This window comes from Pseudochaenichthys georgianus, chromosome 16 (assembly GCF_902827115.2).
Source record: "Pseudochaenichthys georgianus chromosome 16, fPseGeo1.2, whole genome shotgun sequence".
In the NCBI taxonomy this organism is placed as follows: Eukaryota; Metazoa; Chordata; class Actinopteri; order Perciformes; family Channichthyidae; genus Pseudochaenichthys; species Pseudochaenichthys georgianus.
This window is the reverse complement of record NC_047518.2, coordinates 44278771-44300934: the sequence shown is the minus strand read 5'-3', so window position 1 is coordinate 44300934 and position 22164 is coordinate 44278771. Positions and strand designations below refer to the sequence as shown.

The 22164-nt window shown below is 41.1% G+C and overlaps 1 protein-coding gene across 1 annotated transcript; it reads right to left on the bottom strand.

The window, feature by feature from the left end:
* Positions 1 to 6474: 6474 nt before the first annotated feature.
* On the bottom strand, positions 6475 to 20781 carry LOC117460727 (zinc finger protein 696-like). Its single transcript, XM_034102269.2, is given in 3 exon segments — positions 6475 to 7805; positions 7808 to 8932; positions 20300 to 20781. Coding segments are annotated over 3 exon segments (1410 nt in total). The 5' UTR covers positions 20538 to 20781; the 3' UTR covers positions 6475 to 7758.
* Between the last annotated feature and the right edge of the window lie 1383 nt (positions 20782 to 22164).

Genomic DNA, 22164 nt, shown 5'->3' with positions numbered 1-22164 from the left:
CTACCCCCGCGACCCGACCACGGATAAGCGGGAGAAGATGGATGGATGGATGGATTTTAGAATTACACGAATATCAAATTGGTCGGTGACGCAGAGATCAAGGAACAGACGTGACAGCGGCACAGCGACACCACACACGGAGCAGTCTGCTTTCTCCAGCAACACCAGTCCAGCAACACCAGTCCAGAACCAACAGCAGAATGACAGCAGGCTTCTTTTATTTTATTTGTATTCATAATAATTTTTATTTTTCGTCAGAATGTATTATGGTGCATTAGTTACGAATTTTTGTTCTCAAAAAACAGTGCATTGTGTGTAATACAACTGTGATTTGTATTACATTAGTTAGTTTTTAAGGAAGGCCAGAGCTTCAGCTGTGGCAAATAGATTGTTCCGTTTTAGTTAACGTTTTTTAAAAGAACATTATATTCCGATTTGATCATGTCCCCTTTATTGTATTATGGAGAGCAATGTGAGCGTCCATTCCCATTGGACAACGGAGGATTTTACACCCGGAAGTAAGTATACTCTTTACTGTCGATTGATTTTACAGTGATATCTGCATTACTGATCAACTTAAAAACACCAGATTATCCTTGTTGATTACACAACATTGATTGGTTTAAATTGTATGCAATGCTTTTGTAATTTTCCCCTTCGATTCGGAGAAACAAACATTTGTTCAGTTTAGGATGGCCGAAGACACTACACTACCCAGAATCCTCAGCTATCGTTTGGGACTACACCATGTGCTTTGCTTGACAATGCTGAAGTTTACGCTGAGCGACAAACAGCATTTTGAAATGGAATGAAACCCATCGACGGCACACTATTCAAAACAGGAATCGAACGTCTCCTCCCCCCGGTCACAGGCTCCTCCAACAGTGCAACACAATAAAACAGATAAACAGAAAAAATAGTGCAAGTCAATACAAAAAGAAAAATAGTAAAAAGTGAAATAGTGCAATAAGAGTCTATACAAGTGATTGGAATATATGATATATTAGACAAATCATTTCTAAGTAGCAGCCAGATGAATGTTATGGATGTTATTTCAAAGTTCAGGTGTTTAATAGTCTTATGGCCTGTGAGATGAAACTGTCCCTGAGTCTGGTGGGTTTAGTCCGGATGTAAGATAAGATAAGATAAGATGGTACTTTATTGATCCCAATTTGGGACATTGTTTTTGTTGCAGCAGCATAAAAGACAAGGCATTTCAGAATAAAACAAAACCACAAATAAACAAGAATAGAAAGAAAAAGAAAATAGAAAATATACGTGTTGAAATAGAAAACATACATGTAGATATTATATATGCAAATATACATATTCAAAAATATATGACAATGGAATATGGAATATCAAATATTGAACAGATTATATGTGTACAATGTACAGCGAGGTTGTATTAGAGAAACTATGGAGCAGAGAGTTCTCTTCCAGCCAGAGGTGATTTATTGTACAGAGTTATTGCAGTGGGCAGGAATGTGTTCCTGTATCGGTCCTTGTGACAGCGGAGCTGCAGCAGTCTGTTGGAGAAGGTGCTCCGTTGACTGTCCAGCTGCAGGTGGAGAGGATGGGTGGGGTTATCCATCATGGACAACAGCCTGTTCAGTGTCCTCCTCTCCACCACAGCTTCAAAGGGGTCCAGCTTGATGCCGATGACAGACCCAGCTTTCCTGATCACTTTATTGATCCTGCTGGTGTCACCGGCTCTGATGCTGCCCCCCCCCCCCCCCCCCCCAGCAGACTGCAGCAAAGAAGAGTGCACTGGCCACAACAGACTAGAAGATCTCCAGCATCTTGCTGCACACGTGGAAGGATCTCAGCTTCCTCAGAAAATAGAGTCTGCTCATCCCCTTCTTGTACACAGCGTCAGTGTTGATCCTCCAGTTCAGCCCATAAGTGCACTCCCAGGTACTTGTAGTCCTCCACAACAGCCACATCCTCTCCTGGAATGCGGCTGTTGTGCCAGACGGCAGCAGACAGAACAGTTTGTGGCTGGGGTGATGGGGGTCTTTTATAATCCTGAGGGCTTTCTTTAAGGTTAACCTGGTATTTTTACTGCACCACATTTATTTTAGTTACTTTACAAATTCTGATTAATGATGTGAAATATAAACAACCCCTAAAGCAGACTTTAGTTACACCTGAGTAACATTCAGGGAAGGTGATTGTCAAGTGCCAACAATCAGGAGAGATATTTGATTGGAGGACTGGCTTATCTAAAGCCAGTTGAGAAGCACTTGAAATGTTTTGGCTCTATGAAACCTGATGTACTTTATGATTCTGTTTTCTTCAAGCTTGTATTTTGTAGGTCGAATAATAATAATGAGTTCCATTTATAAAGCACTTCATATTTGAATGCAAATCCCGAAGTGCTACAAGTAGTGAGCATGAACAGTATAAATAAACATTACACAACACGGTAGAATTAATAAAAAAAAGCAATAAAAAAAAAAAAAAAGTATGTATTGTAATGTACTTATTGTAAGTCGCTTTGGATAAAAGCGTCAGCTAAATGCAATGTAATGATTGTTGGTGCTTGAGAAGACTACATATTTATCTGCAGATCCCTATAAAGTGTATACACTACTCGTTATTCTCTACAAATAGTGAATTAAAAACTGTATATAATTGCTATTTTGGACATCCCTTTTCAAGATTTCAATATTACTCCAAACGTGTAATAGCGTGCTTTAACCAGTAGGTGGTTTGGGTTAAAAAGCTGTCAAGTTTACAGTGTTAACAAAATAAAATATACTGCTGTTTCTGGTTTAGTTTACGACGGATATATTTAGTTATTGTTTTGATATTTGTAACACAAAAGCGATGGAAAAACTCCACAGCAACACAGAAAAGATGGTCTTAACATGAGTAGTTAATAAAAAACAATAATATCAAAACAAATTATTACTACTAACTTTATTGTGAAATTAAAACAGAACGGTAAAAGAATAGTTTCCGGTCTATTCTGAGACAGATCTCTGTAGATAAATAAAAATACAGAACTACGACAGATGTGTAATATTTAATGCAGCCAAACCATTTATTACAATGCATTCATGTGATGACTTTCAAAGAGTAAAGCAAGCACTGCTGAATAAAGTATGATTTATCTTTTACGAAACGTTTTTTTTCATATGGAATGCAGTCAACCAATCACAGAGCTTGAGGCAACGCAGACAATAGCTGAGGATTCTGGGTAGTGTAGTGTCTTCGGCCATCCTAAACTGAACAAATATTTGTTTCTCCGAATCGAAGGGGAAAATTACAAAAGCATTGTACACAATTTAAACCAATCAATGTTGTGTAATCAACAAGGATAATCTGGTGTTTTTGAGTTGATGAGTAATGCAGATATCACTGTAAATCTACAGTAAAGAGTATACTTACTTCCGGGTGTAAAATCCTCCGTTGTCCAATGGGAATGGACGCTCACATTGCTCTCCGTAATACAATAAAGGAGACATGATCAAATCGGAATATAATGTTCTTTTAAAAAACGTTAACTAAAGGGAACAATCTATTGGACACAGCTGAAGCTCTGGACTTCCTTAAAAACAAACTAATGTAATAAAAATCACAGTTGTATTACACACAATGCACTGTTTTTTGAGACCAAAAATTCGTAACTAATGCACCATAATACATTCTGACAAAAAATAAAAATTATTATGAATACAAATAAAATAAAAGAAGCCTCCCGTGAGTTACTACAAGCTATAAAGTAGATTTTAAAAACGTTTTATAGAATAAAAGCTCACTGCAGGATGTGGTAGAAATGCGTGTGTGCACCACGACAAAGGAGCCTCATTCACTTTACATTGGGGTTGTTTGCGTGGTGCCGACACGTAAATGTAACAAAGTTCGTGACTCCACCACGCAATGCGGTGTTAAGGAGTCGTGGTGGAGTCACGCAATCTGGTGAGATCAGGTTGTTCAGAGCGGGTCATTCTGCTGTTGGTTCTGGACTGGTGTTGCTGGACTGGTGTTGCTGGAGAAAGCAGACTGCTCCGTGTGTGGTGTCGCTGTGCCACTGTCACATCTGTTCCTTGATCTCTGCGTCACCGACCAATTTGATATTCGTGTAATTCTAAAATCAAAAAACGTTATTGTCCAGCCGCGGTCGAAAAATCAAGATGCAACCTTACAACGCTATAATCGATAATCGAGCGGCGAGCTACTGAAAAGCTGCCCGCGAGCTACCGGTAGCTCGCGATCGACGTGTTGGAGACCCCTGAGTCTAAGGGTATTTTCTCGATAACATTCATTTTCTGGGCTCAATATGTGTCTTGGCCGTTTTCGGTGTGATTGCTAAATTCACCTTGTTTCCCCTTGTTTATAATATCACCGTTCCAAGCAAAGGAGGGCTTTTGTTTTTAAAGGAGATATGTCATGCTTTTCCGGTTATTACCCGTCCCCTTGTGTGTTATGAAGGTTTGTATGCTTGTAAACGGTCTGCAGAGTCAAAAACCCTCAAAGTACCCCCTGTAGCAGTGTAGGGAGTACAACTCTAACACAAAACCTCCCCAAAACGCCTCGTTGGAGATTTCTCATGTTCTTCCTGGACATTCTGACTTCTGAACACCAAGTAGCCACGCCCAGAGCTATGACCAGGCTGATTGGTCCAAATCAACCAATCCACGGACTTCCACACACACACACACACACACACACACACACACACACACACACACACACACACACACACACACACACACACACACACACACACACACACACACACACACACACACACACACACACACACACACACACACACACACACACACACACACACACACACACACACACTGTGTGCAGGCAGCTCTACTGCCCTGGCTGCAGGCTGATAACAGACAGTTGGGATCGCGGCGAAATTCTCTCTGCAGACCCATTCTCTCTGCAGACGCATTCTCACAGCGTTTATCAACCTTTTTCTTACTCATTATCAAGCCACACATATTGTTTTTACTTCGGCTGTGAGTTTGTGTGTGCTCAGGATGAGTTTGGCTGTGTTTCGATGTGTATCGCTAAACAAGGAAACAACACCTCCACGGAGCTCAGCGCGATTCACAATGTCCCGAACAATCAGAGCACAGTGCTCACAGGGAGGGTGGGGGCTGGAGCTATTGGAGCTACTACAACGAGCCGTTAAAGGCAGAGAGTGAAATTCAGTGAATACACCTAGTTTACAGAGATGCTGTATGAGAAACCAATGTGAGTTTGGAAAATTGCACGATATAAATATATTCTAGTAGACCTCAACAATGGAATAATGATCAGTGGAAATGGCCATGACATGTCTCCTTTAAATCACTTCCGTGAGTTTCGCCCCACCCCTCGCTCCAATGATCATTAGACCATTTAGAAAGGTACAAAAACAGACCTCTCAGACGCTCTTCCGCTTACTGGTGTAATAAATAAAAACAAATGGACCGTAGGTACACGGATTACGGCGACACCATCTGGTCACAACTTTAAATATGTTACCCTGTTTATGTGCAAATAAAGAACTCTCACTGGTTCAGAACCTTTTTCCTAAAGTGAGTCTCTTTTCTTTTCTGACATTATGGGTATTTCACTTTATATTAAATACATAACAATAAGAGTGCATTACATCTAATACACTTTACTATGAATCCAGAACAATACAACTGCAGGAGTATGGATACAGCGAGATGTGTGCATGCATTTTGAGCAGATTTGGGCAGAATCCAGCAGAGTGGACCGTGCTGTTCATCCTATGTAATCTATATGTAAAGATAAAAGTCTATATATTTAAGATAAAGCTGTGAAACAATCTCAATAATTGGCAGCAAAAATGTAAGGTTTTTTTAATTGACATAAAAGGATACATGTTGAGATAGGAAGTTCTAATATCTTAAGAGAAGAGCTTGAATATTAAAAACACAAACTCTTTTGGCTCCTTCCTGTCTTTCTACTTGGTCTTTCTTGGCTTTGTACTGGCTATCTTCTAGCTCTATTCAGGTTTCTGGAGTTTTTTCTAGCTCTGTCCCTGATCATTATCAGAACCTGAAGGCTCTATACCAGGGGTGCCCAACCTTTTTTGAACCGAGAGCTACTTTTAAAGTTGCCAGTCTGCCGATATCTACCAGTCCAAATAGAGAGGCGTAGCCATTACTGACAGCCTACTACCAGGTAAATACACACTTCTAGTTGTATACAACTGACCTTTGTACGATTAATACTTCATAAAATACTGCAGATCCTTTATCTTGTTGCATTTTAGTAGATTATAAAAAGAAATGCCTTTAAAATAGGATGCAAGCAACACTAGTTAATTAACCTGAATTGATTATAGACATATAGATATATAATCAATTTAAGTTTGCATTCTTATACTATTTTGTACAATAATTATAATGAATAAGTTCAAACAAACTCAAACTTACAGCTGATTAATAATGTGTATCTAACTTGAGTTTTTATCATATCAAAAACCTGTTTTAATGCTACTGTTATTTTTACTGTCCACCAAAAGCACGTCGGCAGCCTCCAGGAATGCTTCTTTCACAACTTCGCCGTCTTTGAAAGACTTCATGTGTTACGCAAGAACGTGACTGACATGTTAAGATGCTATGGTAGCAGCCTTGTTGTTGGGCCTGGTGAAAATGGACTGCTGTGCTGCATTTAGCTGTCCTTTCAGGCCCCTCGCCTTTTGGGAGCGTAGGGCAGAATTAGGAGGGAATTCCGTCTCGTAGCGTTTGTGCACTGTTTTGAAATGCCGCTCCTAAATTACCCTTCTTCGATAAAGCCACGCTCGCATTGCAGATGAGACAGATGGACTTTGAATTGGAATAGATACAAACATAATCATCTTCCCACTCTGAGTGAAAATTATATATGTTTTGCTTCTGCCATAATTGGGGTCTTGTGTGTGTGCGGACTGTCACTCCTGTTGACACGGACAACGTTAGCGAACTAGTGCACTGCCCACTGCTCACCAGCCACGCCCCGACAAATGGGGTCACGCCGGCCAATCACAAAGCTTTGATGCGTTCAAGTGCATTATTCTGTCACAGGAAGATTATGTTACAGGACATTAACGATAAAACAGAATATTGTTGTTCTATTTTTAGACACATCTCGCGATCGACTAACCTCTTCACATTCTGTTGAAATGGTCAATTACTAGCCATATCTTACACATTGCTGTTTTGAATCATTAATATGTGGATGACAGTTGAACTGGATGATGTAACATGTATGCCATCTGCTGGAAAGAAGACATATCGCACTGTTGGCGTTGTTTAGACAACAAAAACGGAAGGAAGCTCTCATTTCATAAACAATATTTGAGTACAGACACCGTCCTGCAGAGAGCACACTACCCAACAGCACGTTTTTGGTCTAGCATCACTTTACAAAACATTTGCATTAAGACACTAAGACTAGCTGGTCCCTTGTAAAGGTGAGTCCACCTTAAATGAGCAGTCGGTGAACAGCAGGACACGGGAACTTGGTCCTGAGGAGATGTAACGATTATTAAACAAGAAATAGTCGAGTCAAGGGGTCAAAGAAAATGAAGATTTGTGATTATTAGAGAATCGGTTGCAGGTGGGTGAAATCAGGCTTAGGGAGTTACGTATTACACGTAACGGCATTAGGTCATCAGGATACAAAATAGACAAATGTATTCCCTGACCGTTACAGAAGCAGCTGACGACCAACACACTTATGTCTTTTAAAACGATTATGCCATTTAAATCTTTTCTCACAAACATTGCAGCTCTATTTTTCCTCTCCTGTGTGGACTCTCATGTGTGTCTTTAAATTCCACTCTGTGAAAAAGCTTTCTTACAGACTGAGCAGCTGTGTGCTTTCTCTCCTGTGTGGACTCTCATGTGTGTCTTTAAATTTCCACTCTGTGAAAAAGCTTTCTTACAGACTGAGCAGCGGTGTAGTTTCTCTCCTGTGTGGAATGTCATGTGGTTCTTTAAATTATCACTCCGTGAAAAAGCTTTCTTACAGACTGAGCAGCTGTGTGCTTTCTCTCCTGTGTGGACTCTCATGTGTTTCTTTAAATTTGCACTCTGTGAAAAAGCTTTCTTACAGACTGAGCAGCTGTGTAGTTTCTCTCCTGTGTGGAATCTCATGTGGTTCTTTAAACTATCACTCCTTGAAAAAGCTTTCTTACAGACTGAGCAGCTGTGTGCTTTCTCTCCTGTGTGGACTCTCATGTGTTTCTTTAAATCTCCATAATGTGAAAAAGCTTTCTTACAGACTGAGCAGCCGTGTGGTTTCTCTCCTGTGTGGACTCTCATGTGTGCCTTTAAATGTGCACTCTGTGAAAAAGCTTTCTTACAGACTGAGCAGCTGTGTGGTTTCTCTACTGTGTGGACTCTCATGTGTGCCTTTAAATGCCCACTCTGTAAAAAAGCTTTCTTACAGACTGTGCAGCTGAATGGTTTATTTTCAGCACTAGGTTGTGGATCACTGACAGATTCATGTCTATTTTTCAGTGAGTTTGAGCCTGATGCAGGTTCTCTGGCCTCCTTCCAATCAGCACTGTCTTCAGTGCCAGGTTCAGAAGAGTCTCCAGTGTCGTCCTCAGTCTTTGGTTGTAAACGGCTCTCTGGATCTGAGCTCCTGGCTGGTTCTGGTCCTCGACAGTCATCTCCATCAGCTTCTGTTTCCATGTGTTCAGTTTGTCTTTGATCAGGCTGAGAGGACTGAGGTTTCTCTTTATCATCTTCACTCTTCACAGGGTCAGTAGTGAAAGTGGACTCGGTGATCTCAGCCTCCTCCAGTTCCTGAAGCTGCTCTCCCTCCTGACTGATCCTGAGTTCCTCCTGTTCCTGCTTAATGTGTGGGGGGGGCACTGGGTCCTCCGGGTCCAGACTGGTGCTCCACTCCTGCTGGTCAGGGAGAAACTCTTCTTTAACCACCACCAGCAGCTGGACATCTGCAGGAAACAGGAAACACACTGTCAGAACAAACTGTTAAGTGTTAGCATTTAAAAATCTAATCACCATTACAATGGGAGACATTTTGCAGCCCTAATTAATGCCTTTGTTTTTATATTTTCACATTATCTTTCTTAGTCCCACCTATTGTGTATTTGTGTTGGCTCAATTCACCTTATGTAGGCCTGCCCCTTTCCACTTCCAGTTAAAAATGAAAAAGTTTTCGGCGTAGCACTAGCTGCAATGTAAACAATGAATTGTATTTGGGATCGTTCACAGATACACTACGCCTACAGTAGAGAATTACAATACTCTGTTACAAATAAAAATCCTGCATTCAAACCTTATTTAAGTAAAAGTATGCAAGTATTAACCTGTTAACCCCCTAGCCTGTTTTTCAGGTCTCAGGCTCAAAAATGACATTCCCAGAACAAATGACCATATCTTCCCTTCTAAAAGGGTTAAATTAATAATCTTTGTTCCCAAAGCAAGGGTACACCTGTGAGTTGGATGTAGAAGTGTCAGAATCAATAGATTTATTTTATTTTAAAGTAAATTCAGATTGAACACAGTAAAACATAATTGTAATTATTGTGTCCGTCCAAAAAAAATTAATTACTTAGTGAAAACAACCCTTGAATGATGGGATGGTAGACTAAAAGCTGTAGGAATCCAAACTACAACATATAATGAGTACCCTGTATCAAGATTGATGCAAAACAAGTGAAATTTGACCTTTTTAGAAAGATTTAGCAAAAAAAACGCACTTCTGGGGTCAATTGGGTGGATTTGACCTATCTCTGGCCCCCCTTGCTCGATTTTGCTGAATGACATCTCTTTCTAACCATCAGTTCCATTGGAATCAAGAGGCGCATTCACACTGCGGTACTTTTCCCACAAAGGTTCATGCGAACTTAGTTCATGAGAACTCTTTTATCGCGTTCACACCAAAAAGAGCCGGTACTAAAATTAGTTCATGCGAACCTTTTTACCCCCTCGAAAGTCCCTGCTAGAGAGCGGGGACTTTCGAGCGGCTCTTTTGTGAGAAAAGAGCTATATTTCGGATTGGCTGGGCGGATTGCAAACCACGCCCCGTAAAACTCCCAAAAAGTTTTGTGAAGCCGCCATTTTATTATCCTTGCATTAGCATTATTAGCATTAGCCCAGCGCAGAAACGCAGAGATACTAACTTATGGCAACACAAAATAAAACATGGGAGCGGTGGAGATGAGGAGGTGTCGGCGTTCTGGCGATTTACTCGGAAGGCTTCAGTAGAAGCTGCTGGGAGTCCCAGCAGCTTCTACTGAAGCCAGTCCCCAACTCCGGGGACTTCCGGCCGGGGACTTTGGGCGGCAGTATACGCCGTGAAGTGGTTTGCGGCCTGCCAGTAAGCCCAAAGCAGAAGAAGAAGAAGTGACGTCAGCGGCTTCATTTACCTAATCCACCCCCAGGGACTTTTTCCGGTGTGAACGCGATCTGTATTTAGTTCATGCGAACTAGTTTGAACCTCGAAGAGTTTGCATGAACTAAATTCGCATGAACCTTTGTGGGAAAAGTACCGCAGTGTGAATGCGCCGAATGGGAACTCCCTCATACTCCTTTTTTGGTAATGTGTGTTCTGTGAGACTGACGCATAGCCAAAACCGGAAGCTGCGATAACTCTGGTGGCTACCATTAGCAGCTAACTTTTACTCTCCGATTTTTACATAAAAATGGAATTATGGATTATAAATTAAAAAAAATTCCACAGAAACATTATCAACCTATGGATTAACCGATTCAGCCGCGTTTTTTCTCGTTTTAATGCCATTGAACAAGTCTTTTGATCAGATTGACAGCTAAGGTGAGACGATCTCCCGTAAAAGCTACATAAAGGTACGTGTTGTGATGTCTGCGTTTGCTTCCTCTGTCACGAGTTTGGATCACTCAGTGATGATACTATACCTAAATAATCTGTGAAACCTCAGCTTTAATCGGATATCTTGTATGTGCAGCTACGATAAGTAATAAGGGTATCTTTTATCTTGAGTTCTGTGCCAAAGTGCGTTAGCATTTTTCGCTCAGGAGTCATTTAGATGCTTCTTATGAGACTTGTGTTTTGTTTTGGTAAAAATGGTTTGTATCGTCAGTTAGCTGAGATTATTCCCTTTAATCTGGTAGAACACATTAATAGGTTCTTAAATATTAAGATCCCCTGAGACACAGTGTAGTGAAAAAAAAAAGTACCCCACGAGGGGGACCTTGGGGCTTAACAGGTTAACAGAACATTTGACGGCACCTTCTTATGTAAAAGTAATGATGGTGCAGTAAAATATTCCCTGTCGGTGTTTAATGTATGATGTTTCTTGATTATTTGTATGTTGCATTTTACTGCTGTCCATGTTCAAAGTTGCGCTTGTATAAATGATTATAGATGAGGGAACCTGCTAAATATTAAAATGTGTGTGTTTTATATACAGTACCAGTCAAAGTGTGGACACACCTTCTCATTCAATGTTTTTTGTTTATTTTAATATGTTTCTAATACTGAAGACATCAAAACTATGAAAGAACACATGGAATTATCTAGTTAACAAAAAAGTGTTAAAAAAAAATCAAGAATATGATTTTTATTTTAGATTCTTCAAAGTAGCTCCCTTTTGCCTTGATGACAGCTTTGCACCCTCTTGGCTTCTCTCAGTCAGCTTCATGAGGTAGAAACCTGGAATGGTTTTCAATGAACACGTGTGCCTTGTCAAGAGTCAATGTGTGGAATGACTTGCCTTCTTAATGTGCTTGAGACCATCAGTTGTGTTGTGCAGAGGTATAATTAGTGCACAGTGGAAAGCCCTATTTGACTGCTGTTTTAATCCATATTATAGCAATAACGACTCAACCCAGTAAAGAGAAACGACCGTCCATCATCACTTTAAGAAATGAAGGTCAGTCGATCAGGAAAATGTCAAGAACTTTGAATGTATCCTCAAGTGCAGTCGCAAAAACCATCGAATGCTATGATGAGACTCATGAGGACCCCCCCGGGAAAGGAAGAGCAAGAGTTACCTCTGCTGCAGAGGATAAATACATCAGAGTTACCAGCCTCAGAAACCGCAAATTAAAAGCACCTCAGATTAGAGCCCACATAGATGATCAAAGAGCTCAAGGAGCAGACAATCTTAAAGGTCCCATGACATGGCCATTTCTACTGATCATAATTCCATTGTTGAGGTCTACTAGAATAGATTTACATTGTTCAATGTTCCAAAACCACATTGGTTTCTCATACAGCATCTCTGTATAGTATGTGTATTCACTCTCTGTCCTACACGCCTTGTTGGAGCTCCTGCTGCTCCAGCTGACTCAGATAAGGAAATATATGATACATTATGATGTGATATGCTGCGGACTGTACTGTTACTTTGATCCGGTTACTTGTGTTGTGGCAGATATTTAATTAAGCTTTCTAAACGCTAATGTTATATTAGTCAGATTGCTCTGAAGATGGGAGGTGATATTCTATTAATGTTCACGTTCACACAGTCAGTTGATTTGCCGTCTTTCCTTCAACGGCAGTTTTTCTGTATTTCCTTTCTCCTGTAATATGACTTGATCGCTTTAAACTCCACACACTGAGCTATGATTGGTCAGCAGGCAGTGCTTTCACTGAGTTGAGCTCTTAGCCTGCAACCTAACCTGCTCCGGGGCAGGCACAGCATAAATTACCATGGAGTTAGTTTTTATTGAAAAAAACTGACATTGCGGTTTTTTGTTCCCCTGCGATATATATATATAGTAGTGCTGTCAAAATGATCGCGTTAATGGCGGTAATTAATTTTTTGAATTAATTGCGTTAAAATATTTAACGCATTTAACGCATGTGCAGAATGGCCCGCCCCATACGTGCCACCAGTGGCAGCGCCAGGGTATGGCTGGGGTAGGCTACACCCATACCAAGAAATGGCTTAGCCCCACCATGAAAAATGATGTTAAAGTAAGCAAAATAAAGTCTGCCAACTCGCGGAGTAAATTGCACAGACAGCAGTTAGTAAGATTGATTTCAGTAGCCACGGTTTTGAAAACTTTTGTCACGTAGTGATCGTCTTCTCAATAGAACATCTTTGATAACGGCGTGGTGTTGTTGCAGGAAGTCCCGACGGAGAATACTCTTGCTGTAGTACAGGGCAGAGCCATATAATAATATGGCTCTGGTACAGGGGTGCACATAACTGGTACGCAGGTTATGTGCGTAATCTGAAATGCGTACCGTCACTTGTGTCACAAAGTGTATTTGCGTACCGACGTACTTGTGAAGCTTTTCCAGAAGGCGGTTAGATCACCGGACGACAGAGTCGGTCTCCGTGTGCACAGACAGGGCTGCTGTTAACGTCGGTCTGTACAACGGAACTGTGCCAAAACTACGCCAACCGGCTGCGGAGGGAGACTCCCCCATCACTGGAGAACTGCGCTAAAATAGCTGATCACAACGTTCACACTCTGTGGTCACGAAGTACTCCACTAGCCCCCCCCCCCCTCTGTCGACTTTCCTGAAGTACTCCCCCGTTGATAGAAATCAACACGTAATGAATTAAGACCCCACGGTTTGATGATTGATAGGTGTGTGGGTTGTCTTTCATTTTGACATGCAGAAAAATTTATAATAAACATACATACTGTATGTTAAATGGATATATCCGCCTGCTTTCATTTATCTTTCCATTCCCACAACAATATACATAAATAAATGGCATATTTTGGACATAGTTCGAATGGTGATTAATCATGATTAATACATTTTTAAGATGTGATTAATCTGATTAAAATGTTTAATCGTTTGACAGCCCTAATATATATATATATATAGCGTTTTTTTTAACCTGTTAAGCCCCAAGGTCCCGGCGGGTACTTTACTTTTGTTTTCACGACACTGTGTCTCAGGGGATCTTAATATTTAAGAACCTATTAATGTGTTATACCAGATTAATGGAAATAATCTCAGCTAACTGACGATACAAACCATTTTTACCAAAACAAAAACACAAGTCTCATAAGAAGCATCTCAATGACCCCTGAGCGAACAATGCCAACGGACTTTGGCACAGAACTCAAGATAAAAGTACCCTTATTACTTATCGTAGCTGCACATACAAGATATCCGATTAAAGCTGAGGTTCCACAGATTATTTAGGTATATAGTATCATCACTGAGTCATCCAAACTCGCGACAGGGGAAGCAAACACAGACATCACAACAGATACCTTTACGGAGCTTCTAGGGGAGATCGTCTCACCGTAGCTGTCAATCTGATCAAAAGACATGTTCAATGGCATTAAAACGAGAAAAAACGCGGCTGAATCGGTTAATACATAGGTTTTTAACGTCTCTGTATACACAAATTATTTCATTTATAATCCATAATTCCATTGTTATGTAAAAATCGCAGAGCAAAAGTTAGCTGCTAATGGTAGCCACCAGAGTGGCTGCTGCTTCCGGTCTTGGCTATGCGGCAGTCCAGCGCAGTCTAACACACACACATCAAATAAGGAGTGAGAGTGACGCGTAGCCAAAACCGGAAGCTGCATACACTCTGGTGGCTACCATTAGCAGCTAATTTTTGTGCTCCGATTTTTGCATAAAAATGGAATTATGGATTATAAACAATTGCTTCAAAGCCACAGATACATTATGAACCGATGGATTAACCGAGACAATCTCCCGTAAAAGGTACGTGTTGTGATGTCTGTGTTTGCTTCCCCTGTCGCGAAATCGGATCGCTTAGATACTATACTTAAATAATCTGTGAAGTCTCAGCTTTAATTGGATATATTGTATGTGCAGTTTCGATAAGTAATAAGGGTATCTTTATTTTGAATTCTGTGCTAAAGTGCATTAGAATAAAAAAAAAAAAAAGAATAAAACCGCACGTCCATGTGGTGTGAATATTGCGCATGCGCATATCGCGGTTATCGCCATGACACGGTATATCGTTCAGCCCTACTTTGGATTAATTCAAATTAATGGAGATCTAGCCTGCTAAAAAGAGAACCAGCATCGTAGGACCGGAAACAGAGTTTTCCCTGAAGTTAGCTCGCTAAGCGAAAATCCTGCTTCGTAGTACAGGCCTCTGGTGGTCCAGTTTTCATGGCTTTATTTTGTTTCCCATAGGGTATTTATTTGATTTCTGGTTAGGTGAGGGAAACTCTGGGTCCTACGGCCCGTGGTGTGGCTGGCTCTAGTTACCTCCTTCTGTTTGTTTGTTTTGGCCAGTCCTCCAGACCTCTTTTCGTTTGCCGGATTGCTTGTGTGAGTAAACGGCTGTACTTCAATAAATGATCGTAATCAAGTACTGGTTTTTGCGTGTATTATTTTATGTTGCGGGTCTCCCCATGAGCCACGACCACGGAGTAGTGGGGGGTCGTAACAATAGACCTGTTTTTTCTGTGTTAGAGTTTTACTATCTACTGGGTGTACTTTGAGGGTTTGTGACTCTGCAGACCGTTTGCAGAAAAAGCTACATAACACACAAGGGGATGGGTAATAAATAGGAAAAGCATGACATGGGACCTTTAACATGCACTGTTCAGAGGAGACAGCGTTAATTAGGCCTTCATGGTCCAATTGCTGCAAAGATCCACTACTGAAGATGAACAACGAGAAGAGGAGAATTGTTTGGGCCAAGAAACACAAGAATTGGACATTAGACCAGTGGAAATCTGTACTTTGGTCTGATCGGTCCAAATGAGAGAATTTTGGTTCCAACCTCCGAGTCTTTGTGACACGCACACAACATGCGCGGATGGTTTCTGCATGAGTGGTTCCCACTGTGAAGCATGGAGGAGGAGGTGAGATGGTGGTGGGGGGGGGGCTTTGCTGGTGTCACTGTTGGTGATTTATTCAGAATTCAAGGCACCCTTAACCAGCATGGCTACCGCAGCCTTCTGCAGTAGCCAGCAGAATATAAATCATATTCTGGATTTGTTAACACTTTTTGTTTACTAGATAATTCCATATGTGTTCTTTTATAGTTTTGATGTCTACAGTATAAATCTACAAAGTAGAACCAATTTAAATAAATACAAAACTTTGAATGAGAAGATGTGTCCAAACTTTTGACTGCGTCTAATACTAGTGCATATCTCTCTCAAAACAAAAATAATATATATATATATATTAGGGCTGTCAAGTTAACGCGTTAATAACGCCTTAACGCAAAAAAAATAACGCCACTAATTATTTTAACGCATGTGTATTTTTGTCCTCGGCCGCCCCGTAGTTTCAGAGAGCATCAAGTTTAAAATACATTCTACAAGCTGATGCTGACAGCCCCGCTCCTGCCGCCCGCTTGTGGCAGACCACACTTCCACGCTCACCGGCAGGCACCGACTGGCCATCGGGAGGACCGGGAGGGTGTGTGTATGTGTATTGCTGTTGTTAGCATCTGGTGCTAGCTGCGCTAACGGATATAAGGAGCTGTTTCAATGAAAACAGGAGCGACATTTCGCCGAGCACCTGACTTTATGCAGGTAGCCAGACAGTGGGACATTGTACGAAAAGTCAGCACACTAAGCACGGATAGTGCATGCAACATGATTGCAGCGTCCAGGCAGCTCCCGTTCGAGCATATGCCTTGAGTTGCACATAGCTCCAACGATCCATCACAGTGTCTCTCCACACACACACACACACACACACACACACACACACACACACACACACACACACACACACACACACACACACACACACACACACACACACACACACACACACACACACACACACACACACACACACACACACACACACACACACACACACACACACACACACACACACACACACACACACACACACACATACACACACACACACACACACACACACACACACACACACACACACACACACACACACACACACACACACACACACACACACACACACACACACACACACACACACACTAGTATGAGAGGTTCCAGGTTGAATATTTGTAATGTTCAGAGGTTGTTGTATTAATATTCATGAGAATATTTGTCATTGTTCAAATGATAATAAACACACATATAAAGCATATGTGTCCACTCATATGTTGATAAGAGTATTAAAAACAGATATAAAATGTGCGATTAATTTGCGATTAATCGCGATTAACTATGGCCAATCATGCGATTAAATATTTTAATCGACTGACAGCCCTAATATATATATATTAGTGCTGTCAAAATTATCGCGTTAACGGCGGTAATTAATTTTTTGAATTAATTGCGTTAAAATATTTAACGCATGTGCAGAATGGCCCGCCCCGTGCCACCAGTGGCAGCGCCAGGGTATGGCTGGGGCTACACCCATACCAAGAAATGGCTTAGCCCCAGCATGAAAAATTATGTTAAAGTAAGCAAAATAAAGTCTGCCAACTCGCGGAGTAAATTGCACAGACAGCAGTTCGTAAGATTGATTTCAGTAGCCACGGTTTTGAAAACTTTTGTCACGTAGTGATCGTCTTCTCAATAGAACATCTTTGATAACGGCGTGGTGTTGTTGCAGGAAGTCCCGACGGAGAATACTTTTGCTGTAGTACAGGGGTGCACATAACTGGTACGCAGGTTATGTGCGTAATCTGAAATGCTACCGTCACTTGTGTCACAAAGCGCATTTGCGTACTGACGTACTTGTGAAGCTTTTCCAGAAGGCGGTTAGATCACCGGACGACAGAGTCGGTCTCCGTGCACAGACAGGGCTGCTGTTAAAGTCAGTCTGTACAACGGACTTGTGGCAAAACTACGCCAACCGGCTGCGGAGGGAGACTCCCCCCTTCACTGGAGAACTGCGCTAAAACAGCTGATCACAACGTTCACACTCTAGAGGCTTCTCAATACTCAAATTTCCCCTCCTCGACTCCTCGGTCCTCCGGTAGTGACCCGGAAATGAATTTCAGCGCGCCATTTTGAAGGACGTCTCATTTCTCTAAATGCACACCGAGGACCGAGGATCGAGCGTCGAGGAGGCTCTCTGGAGGAGCTATAACCGAGGATACACTGATGGTTCCTCCACGGCTCCTCCGCGGATGCATTTCCGGGAACGGTGGAGGCGTGACGCACGGCCGGACTTATCTCAGCCAATGACAGCTCTGCATGCAACCCCTGGATATTATTTTAGAACCTGCTCTCATCGCAACGCGATGTTTACAGTGATAACAGCTGTGAGGTGCAGAAAGCAGAGCAGTGTGTAAAATATATATCACTCAGTATAACATGCCTACTCTCTTTATTTGCTTTAGTTTAGTAGATATCTACAAACAAAGAGTCGATATTTTTCTAAAACCATTTAGTGCTTCACATAATAAAATACACAACGGCTGTAGCCTGATTATGCTTTAGGAGCTGTAGGTGTGTGTGGTACAGTGCGTAGATGCGGCGGACAGATGGGTCTCAGTTGGTTTGATGTCCTTACTTTTAATATTTGTAAATACAACTTTTGGCCCGTAATTTCAATTCCCCATTTCAGCGACCAGAGAGAGGGGGGGATATATCCAGTCTCTGATTGTGTTACGTTATTATGAGAGTGCTCTCATACTTTAAATTGCATATATTTATATAAATATATTTGTGTCTGTGTTTCCGCATCTGTAGCCTGGTATTGTCTCATTATACCGCACTCTCAATGAATTCAAAGTAAATATGTGGGGGAACAATGTTCAGCTGATCTAACAGAGATTATAAAATATGACAAAACACTCGACAGCTGATGCAGCTGTTGCCATGTAATAATGAACGGACGTCGCTTTAATATGACCGCTCAGAGGAGAGGAGTTCTCATTTCTTTAAACGTCTGCTGCTTCCCCTCCTCTCTCCTCGGTTCCCCTCCTCGGTCCTCTGCTCGCATCTCCTGTGGGCGGGACTAAGTATCGAGGAGGGGAGTCGAGGAGGGGAGTCGAGGAGGGGACATTTAAGAATTGAGAAGCCTCTTCTGTGGTCACGAAGTACTCCACTAGCCGCCACCCCCCCCCCCCCCCCTCTGTCGACTTTCCTGAAGTACTCCCCCGTTGATAGAAATCAACACGTAATGAATTAAGACCCCACGGTTTGATGATTGATAGGTGTGTGGGTTGTCTTTCATTTTGACACGCAGAAATTTTTTATAATAAACAGATACTGTATGTTAAATGGATATTTCCGCCTTCTTTCATTTATCTTTCCATTCCCACAACAATATACATAAATAAATGGCATATTTTGGACATAGTTCGAATGGTGATTAATCATGATTAATTAATTTTTAAGCTGCGATTAATCTGATTAAAATGTTTAATCGTTTGACAGCCCTAATATATATATATATATATATATATAGAGAATATATTATAAATACATGTTGGCAATAATTGATTGATGAGATTTTACATCAATTTATATTAACATTTTAATTACTTAATGACCTTTGTACTAGTTCTCCTATTCTTTAACAAGTAACATTTTAGATGTGTTTAATTTATTATTGAACATATTTATTCATTGATTTCTTTATGAATAATCCTCAAGCAATTTGAATTAATCCAAAGTATTTATTTGTATTTGGTTTGGTGAATAAAGAAGCACATTAAAACTAAATTATCAAATGATGTCACATTTAACCAACTAGTGCCTACATGTATGGGTAATATTTAAATCAGTAAATTAAATGACATTATTCAATGTATGTATTTTTATAAATATATTTATTTTGGTAGGTTTGCTCTTCCGTAATACATCTTAATTATCATAATAAAGTACATTGTCTAATAATACTTACATACAGTACTTTAACTTGTAAATCCAATCAAAGTTTATTTATAAAGCACATTTAAAAGCGATTTTTGGTCGGGCCAACGTGCTGTACATGTAATAAATACTACAATCACATAAAAACACATTACTACAATCACAATTAAAGACAATAAATTACAACCGATATATAAAAAACACAGGGAAAAGTCAGGAGTCGTGCTCCGCTCTGACTAAAAGGCCAGGGAGAAGAAGTGTGTTTTAAGAGTAGATTTAAACACCTCTAGGCTCTGGGCCGACCTCACATGGAGGGGCAGAGTGTTCCAGAGCCTAGGGCCAGATGCTGCGAAGGCTCGGTGCCCTCGGGTTTTGACCCTGGTCTTGGGCACTATCAGCAGCTCTGGCTGGGTTGTAGCGCTGGAGGAGTTCAGCTATATAGGCCGGAGCCAGCCCATTTAGGGCTTTGAAAACAATAATGGAGTATTTTCACAGTGTGGTGTTTGTACTTTTACTTCAGGATCTACTACCTGCAGCAAGTGCTGATAAAGGGTCTAAAGTGTTATTAATGTGATAATAAAGTGCTACTGAAGAGTGTAAAGTGTTAATTAAGGGTAAAGGGAACAGACCTGCTCTGGGTATCCGAAGCTGAGGCTGTAAAACAGCGTCCAGAAGTTTCTGGAGTCTCTTGTTCTCCTCTTTGGAAAGAGACAGCTCCTCCTCGTACTCGGCTATCGTTTTTTCAAACAAAGCAAATATCTCTTCAGCAGCAGCAGTGAGTCGCTGCTTCTTCAACGAGAGCAGCATTTGGACTTTACTCATGTTTACTAGATCAAGCTCCGTTAAACACACCGTTTCTCTCTCCATCAAACTCTCAATCTAACTGGCGTTGCTAACGTGTTTCCAGCTAGCATGCTAAGCTAGCTCCTATAGTCCGAGGTAAACGCTCCAGAAAAAATAGCACACAGTCCATTCAGAGGTTTATCCAAACACACAGATGATGGATCAGTAGTGCTGGAGCTCACACACACTTTCTCAGGAACACAGAGAGAGAGAACCGTAGCGACGAGACGCCGTTACGGAATAAAATGTGGGACGAACAACTGGTGATATCTTCTTCTTCTCTTGTTTTTGGCGGAATGCAAACAACTTAAAAAGGTGCCTACCGCCACCTACTGTACATGAGTATGAATCATCACATCATTCCAACTCTTTAACCTATGATCTGATAATATTATTTATAAAATAAATCAATAAAACCATGAAATAAATAAAACAAAAATACAAATCTATGTTCTTTCCTGACCTAATGTTAAATTATTTTTCCTACCCCAGTTTCACTCAATAATTTAAACAGTGCCTTTCTGGTAGCCCTTACTCCCTCTCCTTTTGTTCCCAAAACACCAACCACACTCCATTCCCTCTCTGCCTCTAAAACTTTAGCCTTTAATTGTTCTCTTTCCGCTTTATAGATGTCACAATGTAACAAGATATGTTCTACATCTGCTTTTACTGCACAGTTCCCACACTTGTTACTGTCACTTTTCCCCATGATATACAGCGTACTATTCAAAGCCGTGTGATTTATTCTGAGTCTAGCCATCGTGATTTCCTCCCTTCTGTTTCTCTCTTTATGAATATTAATTGTAATTGTAATTGTACTTTGTGATAGTCCTTGCCTTTCTGGTCTTTCTCCCACCTTTTCTGCCAGATCTCCATCCCTTTTTTCTTAATGACTGTGTCGAGGCTAAGCCAACGCTTTAAGCCTCTGAGGATCTGCTTGGTGGGTGTAATTGACGCACACCTTGTTTGCTGCCAAATAAAAGTCAGAACCAACGTTTCCAGTTAGAAATAGTCCATTTATTTCCCTTTTTTACTGGTTTCTTTGTTTCATTCACCACACGATATTTATGGTTTACACAATACCTTTTGCTTTGTTTTTATTCCCGTGTTTGTGTGCGTGCTCCTTGTGTGTGTGTGTGTGTGTGTGTGTGTGTGTGTGTGTGTGTGTGTGTGTGTGTGTGTGTGTGTGTGTGTGTGTGTGTGTGTGTGTGTGTGTGTGTGTGTGTGTGTGTGTGTGTGTGTGTGTGTGTGTGTGTGTGTGTGTGTGTGTGTGTGTGTGTGTGTGTGTGTGTGTGTGCTCAAAAACTGTATGGGCCTTCCGGCGGAACCTCTCACCAACACACACAGGTTCCTACCTTTATACCCACAGTCAATTGGCTCCTACACACCAGCCCCTAATTGATAGTACAGGTATCAATTGAAAACAATTAAGGAGCCAAATGTAAAAATCATTTTTCAATACATAGAAATGCACATCCTACACTTCCTGTACTAAACATAGTTTAGTAATAGGTCGCACAATAATGTTGGTCTTGGTCTGTAGCTTTACAGAGCGCACCAGGTATTCTCGCACCCAACGCTTCCAAAATAGATCAGAAATGTACTGAACTTGTCTCCAGCGACGTTTCACATACATGTCAGATGGTTCAAA